The sequence below is a fragment of the Salminus brasiliensis genome, chromosome 6, assembly GCF_030463535.1.
Source record: "Salminus brasiliensis chromosome 6, fSalBra1.hap2, whole genome shotgun sequence".
NCBI classification, from domain to species: domain Eukaryota; kingdom Metazoa; phylum Chordata; class Actinopteri; order Characiformes; family Bryconidae; genus Salminus; species Salminus brasiliensis.
In genome coordinates, this window is record NC_132883.1 from 17,004,331 (window position 1) to 17,020,827 (window position 16,497).

General features: G+C 38.7%; 2 protein-coding genes across 2 annotated transcripts; both read left to right on the forward strand.

Moving 5' to 3' along the window:
* The first annotated feature begins 1,819 nt into the window (after positions 1-1,819).
* LOC140556854 (macrophage-expressed gene 1 protein-like) lies at positions 1,820-5,131 on the forward strand. Its single transcript, XM_072680952.1, has 2 exons — positions 1,820-2,337; positions 3,272-5,131. Exons 1-2 carry the CDS (start codon positions 1,888-1,890, stop codon positions 4,979-4,981), a joined length of 2,160 nt encoding a protein of 719 aa, XP_072537053.1. The 5' UTR covers positions 1,820-1,887; the 3' UTR covers positions 4,982-5,131.
* A 6,628-nt stretch (positions 5,132-11,759) lies between these two features.
* Positions 11,760-15,663, forward strand: LOC140557087 (macrophage-expressed gene 1 protein-like). Its single transcript, XM_072681222.1, has 3 exons — positions 11,760-12,209; positions 14,101-14,956; positions 15,005-15,663. Exons 1-3 carry the CDS (start codon positions 11,760-11,762, stop codon positions 15,661-15,663), a joined length of 1,965 nt encoding a protein of 654 aa, XP_072537323.1.
* The last annotated feature ends 834 nt before the right edge of the window (positions 15,664-16,497 follow it).

Here is a 16,497-nt window from a genome sequence, read left to right on the forward strand (position 1 = left end):
TGCCTCGTCGCCGAGAATTACTCTTGCGATGCCAAGCTGTAAGGTTTGCTTCACGTTCATGAGACTTCTAGGAGAGTCTACAGGTTTTGGTAGTGGATGCTCTATCGGAGCGGTTTCACGTTCAGAAGGAGATTGCTGTCTGGGTCAACGGTTGGTCGCCACTGGGTTTTGGCATCCGGTTCCCTGGCACTCTAGTCAAATTTATTAGCGCCTGACGAGCGCGGTTTTGTTTTGCTAGTTTCATTGGTTTCTTTGAGTTCTAGCCTTCCTCCCTTTGTTTAATCTGCCCATTCTCGCTTTGCTCCCGGGCTACGTTCCAGCCTCAGGTAGTCTTCCCAGGTTTAGCCCCAATTCTGTTGTCACCTGTTTGTTTTCTGTTTCCGTTTTTTTGGACCCTGTACTTTGCTGCCTCGTTTTGTTGTGTTTGTTTGTTTTGGTTTCATCATTAAAGACCATATTCTTGCATTGCTCTGTCCCTGCGAGTGTTCCCTTGTCTCGCCTAGCCAGCATGACAGATTATGACAAATTAAACATTCTTTTTAAATAAAACAATGGCTTTGCTTCATGAGAGAAAATGGAAGAGTGGGCTTATTAGGAACACACAAACCTCATAACGTTTCAGGGGCCCATTACACCTAGTTCTGTTTGTTTATTATAATTATAATAATAATTATTATTATTATTTTATTAACAAAAATCATGTAAAACTTGTTTGATTATACTGAAAGAGATCATTTAATCTTTTATGCAATGGAAAGGTACAAAAACATATACTTATAGTTCTGTTTAGGTGGGGAGAATATTTTCCTGAAAATTTTATAATGTATAAAAGTTTCTTTTTTGTTCAGCTTCAACATACAACACCATGTGCTTCCTAAATAGACAATTTAAGACACATCTTTGGGCCGTCATGAGATATTCCAGGTTTGGGTTTGACTCTACATACAAAGTTGGTGGTGATGTCTACTTTGTTGGCTATACCAAGCTGACAGAAAGTAGGACACCTTCTTCCTACAAGAGTTAGCATGTTCTCGTTTTACGGACCTGAAAAACAATGATGAGTGCAAAGAAACAAGGAAGTAAAACCTCACTGTTGGCGAACCTTATCGTCTCTTAGCAGATCAATAGCTAAGGCAGTTTTAGCAAACACAGATAAACACTTTGAACTGTAGATATGAACATTTCCCCTCTGTTTTTCTGATGCTTCTGCAAATAGTGTCACAGCACACTGTGGTATGCAGAAGTCAAAATGTTTTGTTGATATTTTATGTGAAAATGATTAAAAAGTTCTCTCTCGAGTAGAAAATATTTAGTTTCAATATTTAGATATGAAACATGGATTCAATGTTAATGAAGTCAATAATACTGCTTAAAAATGTGAAAAGGTGGATTTGGTCACTAATTTTGACACATACTTTGTCCAAGGTTGCTCTGACTTTTGCATGACACTGTGCATACATTAAGTTATGGTTCAATAAGCAATTCTGCTCAATTTGACTTTGTTAATCCATTTAAAACACCACACAGTTTACAAAAACTGTGGATTAAGCCCACAAACAGACTAGCACCTTCTTAATGTACTTATTTGAGCTCCCCCCACCCTTTCCTTTTATTTTTGATATTCAAGCTATTCAGCTTTTGAATGTATTAATTGAAAAGCATTAACCTTTTGACGACGGGAATTTCTGAACCCACCGAACAACTTCCGTAATAAAGAGGAAGTGATTAAAGGTCATATAACCTTATATGTGTCTACACTGAAGTGAAACTGATATAGACGGGATCTGAAACTTTCCAGGCTATGGTCACAGACCGCTAGCCAGTCACGTGAGAAAGAGAGTATGATCCTAACGCACCTTTGACTCACAGCAGTTCATTTCGACAGTCATGGGCTCAATGAGTCTCTCTCTGTTGACTCTCTTTGTACTCATCAGTATATGTGATCTTCATCCTCTCAGTCGTCCTAGCAATGGACTTCGCGAGTGCCGTAAAAACAGCAATGCACCAGCCCTGGAGGTCCTCCCGGGGGGAGGCTGGGACAACCTGCGCAACCTGGACATGGGACGAGTGATGAACATAAGCTATTCCCAGTGCCAGACCACAGAGGACGGGGTCTACCTCATTCCAGATGAGGTCTTTGTCATTCCACAGAAGGTCTCCGGAGTAGAGATGAACTCTGAGATCATCAGTTCATGGCTCGAACAGAAAAGCTCCACCTCAGGCTCCATCAATGCCGATGTGTCTTTCTTCTCTGTGCTCAATGCCAAGTTCTCCACTGAGAACCAACGCATGAAAACACATCAAGTGAAAGGCAATTCTGTGACAGCACGGGTGCAGGTAAGACCTATTTAAAAGAATGAAACAAAATCAATCCTGTTTGTATTAGAACTGTAATTTTGAGATGAACTATATTGTATTATGGCTGCAGCAGAAAAAGGCAGCCCAACAATGGATTTTTTTTCAGGTCTGCAGCTTAATAGAGCAAGAACTATTTAAAAATTCTTTATTTTAAACAATACTCAATAATGGCTCAGTAAACATTTTTTATTGTGTTCATTATTTGATAGTCATAAAATAAGTTATTAAAAGTAAAAAAAAGTAAAACATTAGACAAGTCCTTGACATTCTAATTTTAACCTGGTTTCATAGTTTAATTATTTTACACTAAGGTATAAACACGACCTGAATATCAATATATATATATACGATAACCACATTTTCTCTTTACTGTCTAACAGTGGCCCATAATATTGCACGGAAAAACCTAGAGCACTGATTCTAAACTCCACATTGAACATTTCATCTGTTTTTTTTTTACTGGCTAATGAATATACATAATGCTAAGAGTTACATTTCATATTTTTTATTAGCTACCTAAAAGATATGTGGTCCTTTTATATGTGTATATTTTTAATTTAAGTTTATTTCTGAGGACCCAAAACGTTATGCAAAAAGCTTGAAACTTTAAAAGGGGGAAGGAAAAGAAAGAATGTTAAGTCATTTTGAAGCATTTCTCTTTGATCCACTCTTCATTATCTTTTCACATAATGTAAGGAAAAACTGACATTATGTGACATTACTTTTAAGTAAATAACAGGGATCCCTAAAAAGACTAAAAACACAGATTTCTTAATTGTAAGGTTACAAAATGCCTCAAAGTGTCTTTTTTTTACCATTAAAGGTATAGTTTTAAATGCGTTACAATATCTAAAGACCTGTGTAAAAAAGGAGTCATTGTGAGGAGTCAACTTCTTCACTTTTGTTTCCTCAGGTGCGCAACCATCTCTACACTGTTAAGGCTTATCCTGACTTCACTTTGGACTCACGCTTTGCCCGCCAGGCAGAGGAGATCTCAGATGCCATCGAGAACAATCAAACCCGCCAGGCAGAATACCTGTCAGAGAAGATGGTGCTGGACTACGGCACCCACGTCATCACGAGTGTTGATGCTGGTGCCACTTTGTTAGAGGAGGACTATTTAAAATCATCATATGTTTCTGATGCTCAGTCCTCTCAGTCTTCAGTCTCGGCATCAGCCGGGGCCAATTTTTTCAATAAAGTAAAGTTTGATATCGGTAGTAAGGATTCGCAGGAAACATCTGAAACTCGTGGCTATCAGGGTAACATTACATACTCCATAACACTAAGTCACGGTGGGGCTTTGTTTTATCCTGGCATCACACTACAGAAATGGCAGGAGAGCACACTCAACAATCTGGTAGCTATAGACCGTAATGGACTGCCACTCCACTATTTCCTCAACCCATCAGTGTTCCCAGACCTCCCACTTCCAACAGTGAATAAACTAGCTCTGTTGGTAAGTCAGGCTGTAAAACGCTACTACAAGGTCAACACTTACCCTGGATGTGTAAAACCAGATTCCAAAAATTTCAACTTCCAAGCCAATGTAGACGATGCTTCCTGTGAAGGTCCAAGCACCAACCTTAGCTTTGGTGGAGTTTACCAACAGTGCACTCCCTTGGCTGGTGGAGATACAATCTGCCAAGAGCTTGCTTCGAAAAATCCAGCCACTGGCTCATATTCCTGTCAGCAGCCATACACTGCTACTCTACTGCGCTCTGAAACACAGGAAAGACCATATGATAAATATATGTGCAACACACGTTGTCACTCTTGTGGATTTCTTTGGCTTTCCACCTGCTGTGATCAAGTCTGTGGAAACGTGTACTATGTTCAACGTGCACAGGTTGACACTTACTGGTGCTCCACTAATGGGGCAACGCCACAATTCTCTGGATACCTCTTTGGAGGTCTATATGGCCCTTCTTTGCAAAACCCATTAACCAAATCCAGATCTTGTCCCCCAAATTTCTTTGCTCAGACATTTTTGTCCAGTGGTTTCAAGATCTGTCTGAGCAACGACTATGAGACAGCAACCAGATTCTCAGTACCTTTTGGTGGATTCTTTAGCTGCCAGTCAACCAACCTACTTGCAGGGGGGCAGTCTCGCTGCCCCCCTCAGTTCAGTCAACACCTTGTCACCATAAATGATGGATGCCAAATACTGTTCTGTGTTCAGTCAGGCATTTTCACTGGAGGAGAGTTACTGCCCATCCACCTGCCACCGTTCACAAGACCTCCAGTGATCAGCATGATAGCCACAAACACTGTGGCTGTGATGACTGAAGGCGACCGGGCCTGGGTGAGAGTCAAAGACACAAAAATGTGGAGGACCGCGAAGCCCGAGGACATCGCCAAAATGTCCCAAATTTTTGATGACTCCCCTCAGTCAGCAGGGAAAAAGACTGGCATTGCCTTTGGTGTTCTAGCTTTGATTGCACTTTTGGTGGCAGTAGCAGTGCTGGTGGTGAAAAAGAGGAAACAGGTTTCTGCGCTCAGAAGAGGCCGCAACTACGAGGAGATTCAAAGTACAGGACAAGGTGAGAGTAGTGTGGAGTGCCCAGCAGAGCAGGAGTCCGAGGATCAGAGTGAAAGCCCAACCCAAACTCTCTTAGCATAATGTCTCTTTCACTGTGAAATGCGTTTTTAACAATTTAAATCAATTTTGTTACATTTTCTAATGTTTTGTTTTCTTTTTTATGAAAATGATTGTTTCATCTCATCCTTTGCTTTCCCCCCCACAATATTAAAGGTATAAACAACATGGTTACTCTGAGCATGTCATTTTATATGTATTACACATGTACTGCCTATACAACTCCATCCAACAGAATTTTTGCTTTCTTTTGCTGGTACAGAAATAATCACAGAGGAACATTTCAATGTAACCTAAAACATTATCACCATTAAAATAATAAAGTTATAACCACAAAACAAAAAAAATACAAACACCATGAAAACAAAAATGCTATAAACCCGGTCAACGCTCGGGTTCTACGCTCCCCAGTGTACACTATGCAAGGTAATAAGGACTCACCAAACAAACCAACAAACACCAGGTTCAACAATTCAGCAGACTAGAATGTGTACAAGTACTTGTAAATTCCCAACAAAACACAGATCATCCATGGCACTAACAGACTGTAAATCAACTAAAGCATATATAATGGTTCTAAAGAATCATAACTTGTGCAGAAGACTTTGTGATAAAGATTTGATTGAACACATTTCAGCAATCCTGCATTATAGTTAAACAGAATAAGGATAGTTTAGCTGTACTGATATATTGAAAAGATAAATTAAATAGAAAGGTAGTATAATAGTAATGTAAACAGAATCAGATCAGTTATTTTTCAATAACCAAGGAAGTCTGGAGCACCCTTGAAGAGGTTGGCATATCACTGTCAAATTCTACAATACACACCTTCATGAATGTAAATACAGAGGTTTACCTTCAATGCAAACTACCAGTAACACTCAAGAACACAAAGACCATATTAGACTGGATTGAAGATTCTGAAGCGTACCATATCACCTGCAAACTGTACAACAACAGATGTACAGTCACATGTAAACGTTGGTCTCCAGTTTATTTTTAGTTTTTTTTTTTATTATTAAAACATATAACATTAACATATAACATATAAGCTAAATAAAACAATACAAATATATCTAGACTTATACTGGAGTATAATAATTCATATTTAGAATGAAAACATTACAATATGTACATATATGTTTTAATTTTAATGGGTGAAATCTAAAACAGCAGCATTCATTTAAATAAATACCCATTAATGAGTGCAGGAAGTATAAGAAAATAAAAGATACAAATCCCTCCACACTTATACTCACACCACAGCAAGATCTGTAGTTAACAACAAAGTGTCTGTCAGTCAAAGGTATACATACAATTCACATTCATAAGCTCTTTAAAAGATATCTGCTCCAAGAAATTGAAGTATAACTTGGAAATTAGACAGTTAAGGCTGATAAACTGGTAAACTGTTTAAAAAGGTAAACTGAGAAAGATGAGTGTAAAGTAAAACATTCAAATTAAGTGTGTTCCTCTCACAGGCAAAGGAAGCTTAGCAAGATCTCTAATAAAAAGTGTCTTTTCCATTTTATGTTAAATATAAATATAATATAATTCTGTGCACATCAATTCTGCTGTACACCACTGCTCAGCTCGCAGTCCCATCATCCACTGTGACTGTAGTTTAGAAACACTGCATAAACATATACTACTACTACTGCCACATGCTCTCCGTGGGTGATGAGGAGAAGCTATGGGTAATTAAATCTGCACTTCTGGACAGGTTCTAATCAGGGTGTAAGCAAACAAACATTACTACCACATTTATGTAAATAACTGTAAAAACTGTGATGACTGTAAAACAAAACACACACACACATCTTAACACAATATCTTCATGAAATATGTACTAAATTAACATGCAAAACACTGGTTCTGAAAAGTATTTTCCCCCGCAGAGCCTGTGACAACATGGTTCGTCCAGCAAAACTGATCAAGGTTAGCTAAACTAAGTGGGACTTAACGAAGACAGTTGCAGGACGTAAACCAATTAATATTAGTGAACTGGAGGCCACTGCCCATCAGGATTGGACTAAGATATCTCAGGAACACTGGCGGGTGTTTAGCTGAAGGGTCATGCAGAAGTTTACTCTACTAAGTAGTAAAGCTGTTTGTTGTGAAGGGGTTAAATAATTGTGAAACTGAGTAGTCATTAAAAAGGACATTTTGTGTTCAATTTGGAGAAAGTGCTAAGTTTGTTACATAAGTTCATTTTATTCATGTGTTTTTATATATTCTACTTGAAGCACCCCGGCCAAACTCATGAAACAGGCCTGGACAAAAATGATAGTATCCTTAACTTAATATTTTGTTGCACAAACCTTTTGAGGCAATCACTGCAACCAAATGATTCCTGTAACTGTCAATGAGACTTCTGCACCTCTCAGCAGGTATTTTGGCCCACTCCACATGAGCAAACTGCTCCAGTTGTCTCAGGTTTGAAGGGTGCCTTTTCCAGACGGCATGTTTCAGCTCCTTCTAAAGATGCTCAATAGGATTTAGGTCAGGGCTCATAGAAGGCCACTTCAGAATATTCCAATGTTTTCCTCTTAGCCATTCTTGTGTGTTTTTAGCTTTGTGTGTTTTAGCATTATCCTGTTGCAAGACCTGCAACCTAGACCAAGCTTTCTGACACTGGCCAGCACATTTCTCTCTAGAATCCCTTGATAGTCTTGAGATTTTATTGTACCCTGCACAGATTCAAGACACCCTGTGTCAGATGCAGCAAAGCAGCCCCAGAACATAACAGAGCCTCCTCCATGTTTCACAGTACGGACAGTGTTCTTTTCCTGATATGCTTCATTTTTCTGACTGTGAACATAGAGCTGATGTGCCTTGGCTCATCTTTTTGTCTCATCTGTCCATAGGACTTTCTCCCAGAAGCTTGGGGCTTGTCATCATGTAGTTTGGCAAATTCCAGTCTGGCTTTTTTATGATTTGTTTTCAACAACGGTGTCCTACTTGGTCATCTCCCATGAAGTCCACTTTGGCTCAAAAATGACGGATTGTTTAATCTCTTTGGAAGTTTTTCTGGGCTCATTTTTTACCATTCATATTATCCATCTCTTTGATTTGTCCTAAATTTTCCTTCTGCAGCCACATCCAGGGAGGTTGGCTACAGTCCAATGGATCTTAAATTTCTGAATACACTATGCACTACAGGACACTCAAGTGTTGTCTTTCTCTCAACAACTCTAGAACTAAACAAGTAATATTACTCAACTAACTATAACTATCCCCAAATTTCATAACATTTTCCAGGAAGCAGGAATTCACATTCTATTTGATGTATCTTACATTTGTTGCCACTGGTTCCACAGCACTCCTAAGCACTCCAGAGGAGTCCTGCTTGACTAGCGAGTCAAAGGCTATGGCAATCAATTGAATAACAACTGATTCAGACCTCTAAGTCATTTAAAAGTTGATGTGAAACATTTTTAAAGTGAACTGTAATTGTATGATAAATATATTGTGAAACAGTAGTCCTTCAAAAATGATATTTCATTCACTTAAGTTTAATCACAAATCACAGAAATTTGTGATTAAATTATGACTTCAGAAAGATTATTTTTCAGATGCATCAGTTGGACATTAACAGACAGTTACTGTCCTCGGTGAGCTCTTCTGTTTGGAATTCCTCTGTTCTCTGTGTGTTTTATTAACTGCAAATCCCAACATATTTAAGGAAAGGAAAACTAAAAAGTGTATTTAAGTGTTAAAACTTACACATTATGTTTGTTTTATTTACATACAGTTGCAAGATAATGTGTGTTCTTTCCAAATAGTTCAATCTTAGTTTTGTCTGTCCACATAAAAACCACTCAAACTTTTGTTATCAGGCAAAGTAGCTCTAGTCCACACCTCCAAACTCGTTTTCTTTAGAAGACTCCAGGAATTCAATTTGCTTTTTTCACCTACTTTATCCACTAGCACGATGAGATTTTCATGGCTGTTATCAATGACGACATGAATGAGCCTTTTTTGTTGTTGTTATTATTATTTTAAGCACATTAAATTTGTAAATATGCTTGACTTAGATGAGGATCAGATCACATTTTATGACAAATGAATGCAGAACACCGTAAGATTCCAAAGGGTTGACATACTTTCCACTGTATTCATCAGTAAATGAAAATGAAATGTAATATGTAAATGATCTGGCCACAAACACATTTTGACGTCTGAACACAGCATTTCACACATTTTATTAGCCTGACCTGGGGTGTGTTCCTGTAAGTTCAAGGGCATGTGCTAAGTAAAGTAAAACATTCAAATTAAGTGTGTTCCTCTCACAGGCTGAAGAATCTAAACAAGATCTCTAAAAAAAAGTATCTTTTCCATTTTATGTCATATTAAGAAATAGAAATTTGTGCACATTAATTCTAGAGAGTGGATAATTGTTTTTACAGTCCCATCATCAACTCTGACTCTAGCTCAGACACAGTGTAAACATACACTGCTACTACTGCCACATGCTCTCTGTGGGTGAGGAGGAGAAACTGTAGGTAATTAAATTTGGACTTCTGGACAGGTTCTGATCAGGATGTAAGCAAACAAACACTGAAGAAAACTAAAACGTGTATTGTGTTAAAACACGTACACCTAATGATCTTTTATTTACATATTCATCAGTAAATGAAAATAAAATGTAAGATGTAAATGATCTGGATGCAAACACGTTTTGACGTCTGAACACAACATATTCAAAACATTCAACATAACATTAAAAAGACTGACCTGGGGCATGTTCCTGTAAGTATAAGGGCACAAAATCTTGAAACATAAGATCATCCTTGCATCGGTTTAAATAAAGTATTCATTGAGAATAAAAAAGTTCATAAATAATGCTAGTAGATGCAAGACATATTTGCTCACACACACACCCCAATCAGCTATAACATTAAAACCACTGACAGACGAAGTGTATAACATTGATGAATGGCATCTGTCAAGAAGTGGATAGATTAGGCAGCAAGTGAACAGTCAGTTCTTGAATGTAATGTGTTGAAAGCAGGAAAAAATTGGACACCTAGGGCTCACTGATGCGATCCATGAAGGCCCCACCTCACAACCTAAAGGACTTAAAGCATCTGCTGCTAATATCTTGGTGCCAAACACCACAGGAAGCCTTCAGTGATCTTGCGGTGTCCGTGTATTGACGAGTTCTTTTAACTAGGGGAACAAACACAATAATAACAGGTGTTTTTAAAGTTACAGCTAAGTAGTGTATTTATTGCCATTTATTGTCAACCTTAAGTCAAGTACCTAACACTGCCATTGCAATCCAGACAAGTAGAGCTGTAATGTCACAATTTTATTTTTCAATCTGTTGAAGTTTTACCCCAATGAAAGATTTTAGGTGCAATTAGGTTATATTAAGAAGAGTGGAAATGAACATGTTTTTTAGCCAGATGGTCTTGAGGTTTCTGAAGTGTGGGTCCAATACAAAAAGGATGTTGTGCTCACAAGATACATTCCCAGGGCACTTCTTCTTTTGTTCAAGCAGACAAAGTAGGTAACAAAAGGGGAAGTTTACACTTCCAGCTTGTAATTAAAAGCAGTAAAATGTGGATTCCATTGATTCTACTAGCCCCCTGGCTAATATCTGGCAATTACTTCTTACCAGTTCTGACCAGCATGGTAAAGCCTCACAGACTACAAAAAAACACACTCAAACAGCCTCAGCTGCTGGTACACCTAATCTGTAGCCTTGTACCCCCTCTGCCAGATAGTTACCCCTTTTTTTACAGGTATTTGGTTTTGTTATGTTTTTTTTTTTTTTTTTGTACACAGTGTGGTAAACACAACATTGGAATGATTGTTTCCCCTATAGTTCCGCCTTTTGTTCCCAGCCACAAACACAAAGCACACCTCTAAAATCTCTTTTGAGACTTATCTACAAAGCATGCTACACACACACTCTAATTCTGTTTCAGAGTACAGTCTTCTTGGTATAGTAGTGATGCTCATCAGAGGGGCCATCAAACTCTGGGGTCTAAGAGGCATAATGGTGTTAGCATTTTATCCTTTATATGTGGTGCTGCCCACAATAACATTTAGCTTTGTTGATAGCAAAATTAAAAACCTAAACACTTTTGTCTGTTAACAGTTTGCTGCTATGAGAACAGTATTGTTTGTTGTCCGATAGTTCTTTGTGTAGAGATTTTTGTAACTACCTATGTTAGAAGGTAACCATTGTTAGCTGCAAGGAACCAGTATTTATGTACATATTTCCCTGAAGGAAGTTCAGACACTTAATTATAATCATTTTCCATTGCTAATCCCGTTTAACAAGTTTTCTTGTCATGACATTTACATCTGATGTTTACACCGTCTTGTCCACGCTAAAATGCAACACCATTGTTTTCGAGTTCTAAAATGTAGTCACATTTCTTCATCCATAATGTAGAAAAACACTGATTTGTAACTTGTGACAAATGTGGCAAAGTAGAGAAATATATTTGCCACTGCTATGGAGAGTGTTATAATACTGAAGAGTTTGTACACGGAGGGGATGGATGTTATACTGTCTGTACTTAGAAAGACAATAGGATGTTGAAAATGGAAATGCCAGAAAACAAGACACAATGCTATTGTTTACCTCTACTTTCGGATTTGTCCAGACAATTACCAGCATGAATAAGTCACATGCCTTTCAAGCATGTTTAAGAGGCACACCTGTATCTACCATAAAATGAAAGTGAAATTCAAGTAGTTGGATTAATATGTCTGGCAGCCAGCCATTACATAAAGTATATAAAGTCTAAACACACCGCTGAAACGAAATCTCTTCCTGGCAGTCATGGGCTCAATAGGTCTGTTTCTCTTGAGTGTCACTGCACTCATCAGCATCTGTGATCTTCATCCTGTCAGTCGTCCTAGCAATGGACTTAGCGAATGCCGTAAAAACAGCAATACACCAGCCCTGGAGGTCCTCCCGGGGGGAGGCTGGGATAACCTGCGCAACATGGACATGGGACGGGTGATGAGCACAAACTATTCCCAGTGCCAGACCACAGAGGATGGGGTCTACTTTATCCCAGATGAGGTCTTTGTCATCCCACAGAAGATGAGCAGAGTAGAGATGAACTCTGAGATCATCAGTTCATGGCTTGAACAGAAAAGCTCCAATTCAAGATCCATTAATGCCGATGCGTCCTTCTTCTCTGTGATCAACGGCAAGTACTCCACTGAGAACCAACGCATGAAAACCAATCAAGTCAAAGGCAATTCTGTCATGGCACGGATGCAGGTAAGACCAAATAAAACAATATTTGCGCTAAAATAAATGGTAATTGAAATCAACATTGTATGTTTTTTGGAATTATGCAAGTAGCTATTTTAAATATTCAAAAAGCTATTAAAATCATTTAAACTGTAATAGAGTCAATGTATTGTAAATCTTTTTACATCTGTGTATAATACTGCAATATCCATAACTGTAAATAACCTAAATCTATAGTTTCCAATTTAATTTTAAACTAATTTAATAGCTTATGTAAAACAATACGTATGTATTAAGCCATCTGTTCAAACACAGCTCTACAGGTCTTTGAAAATGTCTTAACCTGGGTTGCCTGTCAGGAAATAATAAACCAAAGATGCAAAGAATTATCAAGCAAGGAGGCAAAATGAGACAACAGCAAACATTTCCCTAGCAAAGCAATTCTTTACCAGCTTCCTCTGGCTGAATATTCAAGAGGTTCATCAGTGATTATTTAATACTACCTGAATTCAGTGGGGTACTGCATTTAACTACTTTATGTCAACATTGTCTGTTATATTTGATCATTATTAACCAGGCAAGTCATCTGCATAGTTAGTTTTACAATGATACCCTATAAGGCAACTTAGTGCACATATTTATTTCAGTGGGTTTGTTTGAGTTGAGATCTTAAGAGATGTGTTTTGAGGGCCAGTGAAACATTCAATTAAATAACAAAATTTATTCACAATGTGATAAAATATTACCCAGCTCTTTTTTTAAATTAAAAAAGATATATTTTTGAATACTATGTGATATTTAATTAAAAAAGAAAGCCAAAGCACCAACTGAACAAACTGGTGTTATGCTGGTGCGTTTCGGGACAATGTTTACTTCAAACTTTAAGCCACATTACAATTAATCTAAAGAGAAGCAGACAACCCAGAAAAATGACCAGTTCACAATTTTACGCAGTGAAAAACAGCCATGAGAAAAGAGGAGTGAGGGATTCCTAAATATTGCAAACTTAACAAACATCTTAACTTAACATCTTTAGTGACTCCTCCCACAAAATATTAATTCCACTCGAATGCACCTATTACTACAATAAAAAAAAAAATATTGTAAATTTGAAGGATGTCCCCAGCTTGTAAAAAAACTCACACACAATCTCATTCTCAAAATAAAAGTAATGCTAATTATTCATCATACTACTAAAAACAATAGTATTATGTACATTATGTCCAAAAGTTTATGGACACAACTTCCAATGAATGCATTCAGCTATTTTGAGCTACACCCGTTGATGACAAAGATGTGAAAAAGCACAAATACTTGTCTAGTTCCAGTAGAGACGCATCACCAGTAGAACAAGACTTTCTGGAGTAGGCATGGTCCAGGCATGGGCACTGAGCTGTGAAGTAGTGGAACTGCATTCTCTGGTATGATGGTGCTCCACCAAATTCTTCTGTGATGAGCTGAGGGATTTTGGGATGAGGTAGGGTGGTGATTATCCAATATCCTGACCTCAATGGCACTCTCAGTCTTTTGAAGATGAGAGAATATTGGCTGCTGAATTCCCAGACAGAATTCCCATTGATAATATTTTCCTATTCACTTCCATTTTCCAAAACTTCCATTAGTGAATGCATTTTTACTCACTCACTCAATTAGAAACAAACACGGTAAGAGTAGTGATTTTTAAGCTGTAATGTAATCCTAGTAGAATCACTATAAAAAAGTGATTTTTAGAATGTACCTGTAACCTAATCACTTACTTCTTCCCCTGTAAGGGATTACAGTATTAGTGTCCAGATTACAGAATGTCATTACTGGTTCTGCTAGAACCCAAAACTAACTGTAACTGCATTACAAACATGGCACAAACAGCAGTAGAAAAACTAATGAAATTTGAACTTCTCTTCTTTCCTTTCCTCAGGTGCGCAACCATCTCTACACTGTTAAGGCTTATCCTGACTTTGTTTTGGACTCAGGCTTTGCCCGCCAGGCAGAGGAGATCGCAGACGCCATTGAGAACAATCAAACCCGCCAGGCAGAATACCTGTCAGAGAAGATGGTGCTGGACTATGGCACCCACGTCATCACGAGTGTTGATGCTGGTGCCACTTTGTTAGAGGAGGACTATTTAAAATCATCTTATGTTTTGATCACGCAGTCCTCACAGTCTTCAGTCTCAGCAGCAGCTGGGGGCCATTTTTTCAGCAAAGTGAAGTTTGATATTGGTGGTAACAATTCGCAGGAAACATCTGAAACTCGTAACTACCAAAGTAACATTACATACTCCATAATGCTGAGTCAAGGTGGGGCTTTGTTTTATCCTGGCATCACTCTACAGAAATGGCAGGAGAGCACACTCAACAATCTGGTAGCTATAGACCGTGATGGACTACCACTCCACTATTTCCTCAACCCATCAGTGTTTCCAGACCTCCCACTTTCAACAGTAAATAAACTAGCTTCGATGGTGAGTCAGGCCATAGAACGCTACTATAAGGTTAACACCCGCCCTGGATGTGTAAAACCAGATTCCAAAAATTTCAACTTCCAAGCCAATGTAGACGACGCTTCCTGTGAAGGTCCAAGCACCAACCTTAGCTTTGGTGGAGCTTACCTTAAGTGCACTGCCCTGACTTCCGATGCAGGCGCAATCTGTCAAGAGATCGCTTCAATAAATCCAGCCACTGGCTCATATACCTGTCAGCAACAATACACTGCTACTCTACTGCGCTCTGAAACGCAGGAAAGACCATATGATAAATATGTGTGCAACAATCGTTGTCGCTCTTGTGGATTTCTTTGGCTTTCCACCTGCTGTGATCAAGTCTGTGAAAACGTGTACTATGTTCAACGTGCACAGGTTGACACTTACTGGTGCTCAACTAACAAGACAACTCCACAATTCTCTGGATACCTCTTTGGAGGTCTATATGGCCCTTCTTTCCAAAACCCATTAACCAAATCCAGATCTTGTCCTCCAAATTTCTTTGCTCAGAAATTTCTGTCTAACGGTTTTGTGGTCTGTCTAAGCAATAACTATGAGACAGCAACCAGATTCTCTGTACCTTTTGGAGGTTTCTTTAGCTGCCAGTCAACCAACCTACTTGCAGGGGGCCAGTCTCGCTGCCCCCCTCAGTTCAGTCAACACCTTGCTGATATAAGCGATGGATGCCAAATCCTGTTCTGTGTTCAGTCAGGCATTTTCACTGGAGGAGAGTTAAACCCTATCGTGCTGCCACCTTTCACAAGACCTCCAGTGATCAGTATGATCCCCACGAACACTGTGGCTGTGATAATTGAAGGCAACCAGACTTTGGTGAGAGCCAAAGACACAAATATGTGGAGAGCAGCAACCCCTGAGGACATCGCCATGATGTCCCAAACGCTTGATGAGTCCACTCGGTCAGCAGGGGGAAAGGCTAGTGTTGCCTCTGGTGTTGTAGCCTTGTTTGCTGTTGCAATGGCAGTAGCAGTATTAGTGTAAAAATAAGGCAAACATCTGGGCTCAGAAGAGGTCACTTTAAAGAAAAGCATAATGTGTATAGCGTCCAGCAGAGCTGTAGTGTTAAAGTTCTAACTCTCTAGAATAATGCCTATATAACAATATATATATAACTATTTTTTCTCTTCATATTTATGATTTGTCTGCTAAAACAATCAAGATCCTAAACAAATGTCCTATGTTTGTCTGTGCAACCTGTTTTCACCATAATAAATATATACATGCAATGTCTAGACGAAATGTCATTCTATGTACATTACTCATGTACGCCACCCATTCTGTTCTTACCGGTTCTCATTAAAGAATAGAGTTTGTCACAAATAATGTAATATATTAAAAGAACCACACACACACGTTTTAGGGGGGGGTACTTAGTCTTCATTTAAAGTTGATAAAAACAATAAGTGGAAAATAGCACAAAATATATTTAGAGGGCAGTGGCCATATTACACACACACACACACACACACACACACACACACACACACACACACACACACACACACACACACACACACACACACACACACACACACACACACACACACACACACACACACTTTGGGACCGTGCTTTCCTGTTCAAAAATGCAATCAACTGTAAACACTCATGAGTAGCAAAACTCTTGTCCTGATAGCAGAACTAGGATGCATCTAGTCTTGGGCCAGGTTCCTGCACAGGTTTAGTGGGTCTGTTAGAAAGCAGGGAAATCAGCAAACCGCTAGGCTCTGTTGCCCACCTCTGCACTAACGCAACACCGGCCTCAACAGTCTTTGGATTTCAACATTTCCGCCCACCAGCATCTTCTACAATCAA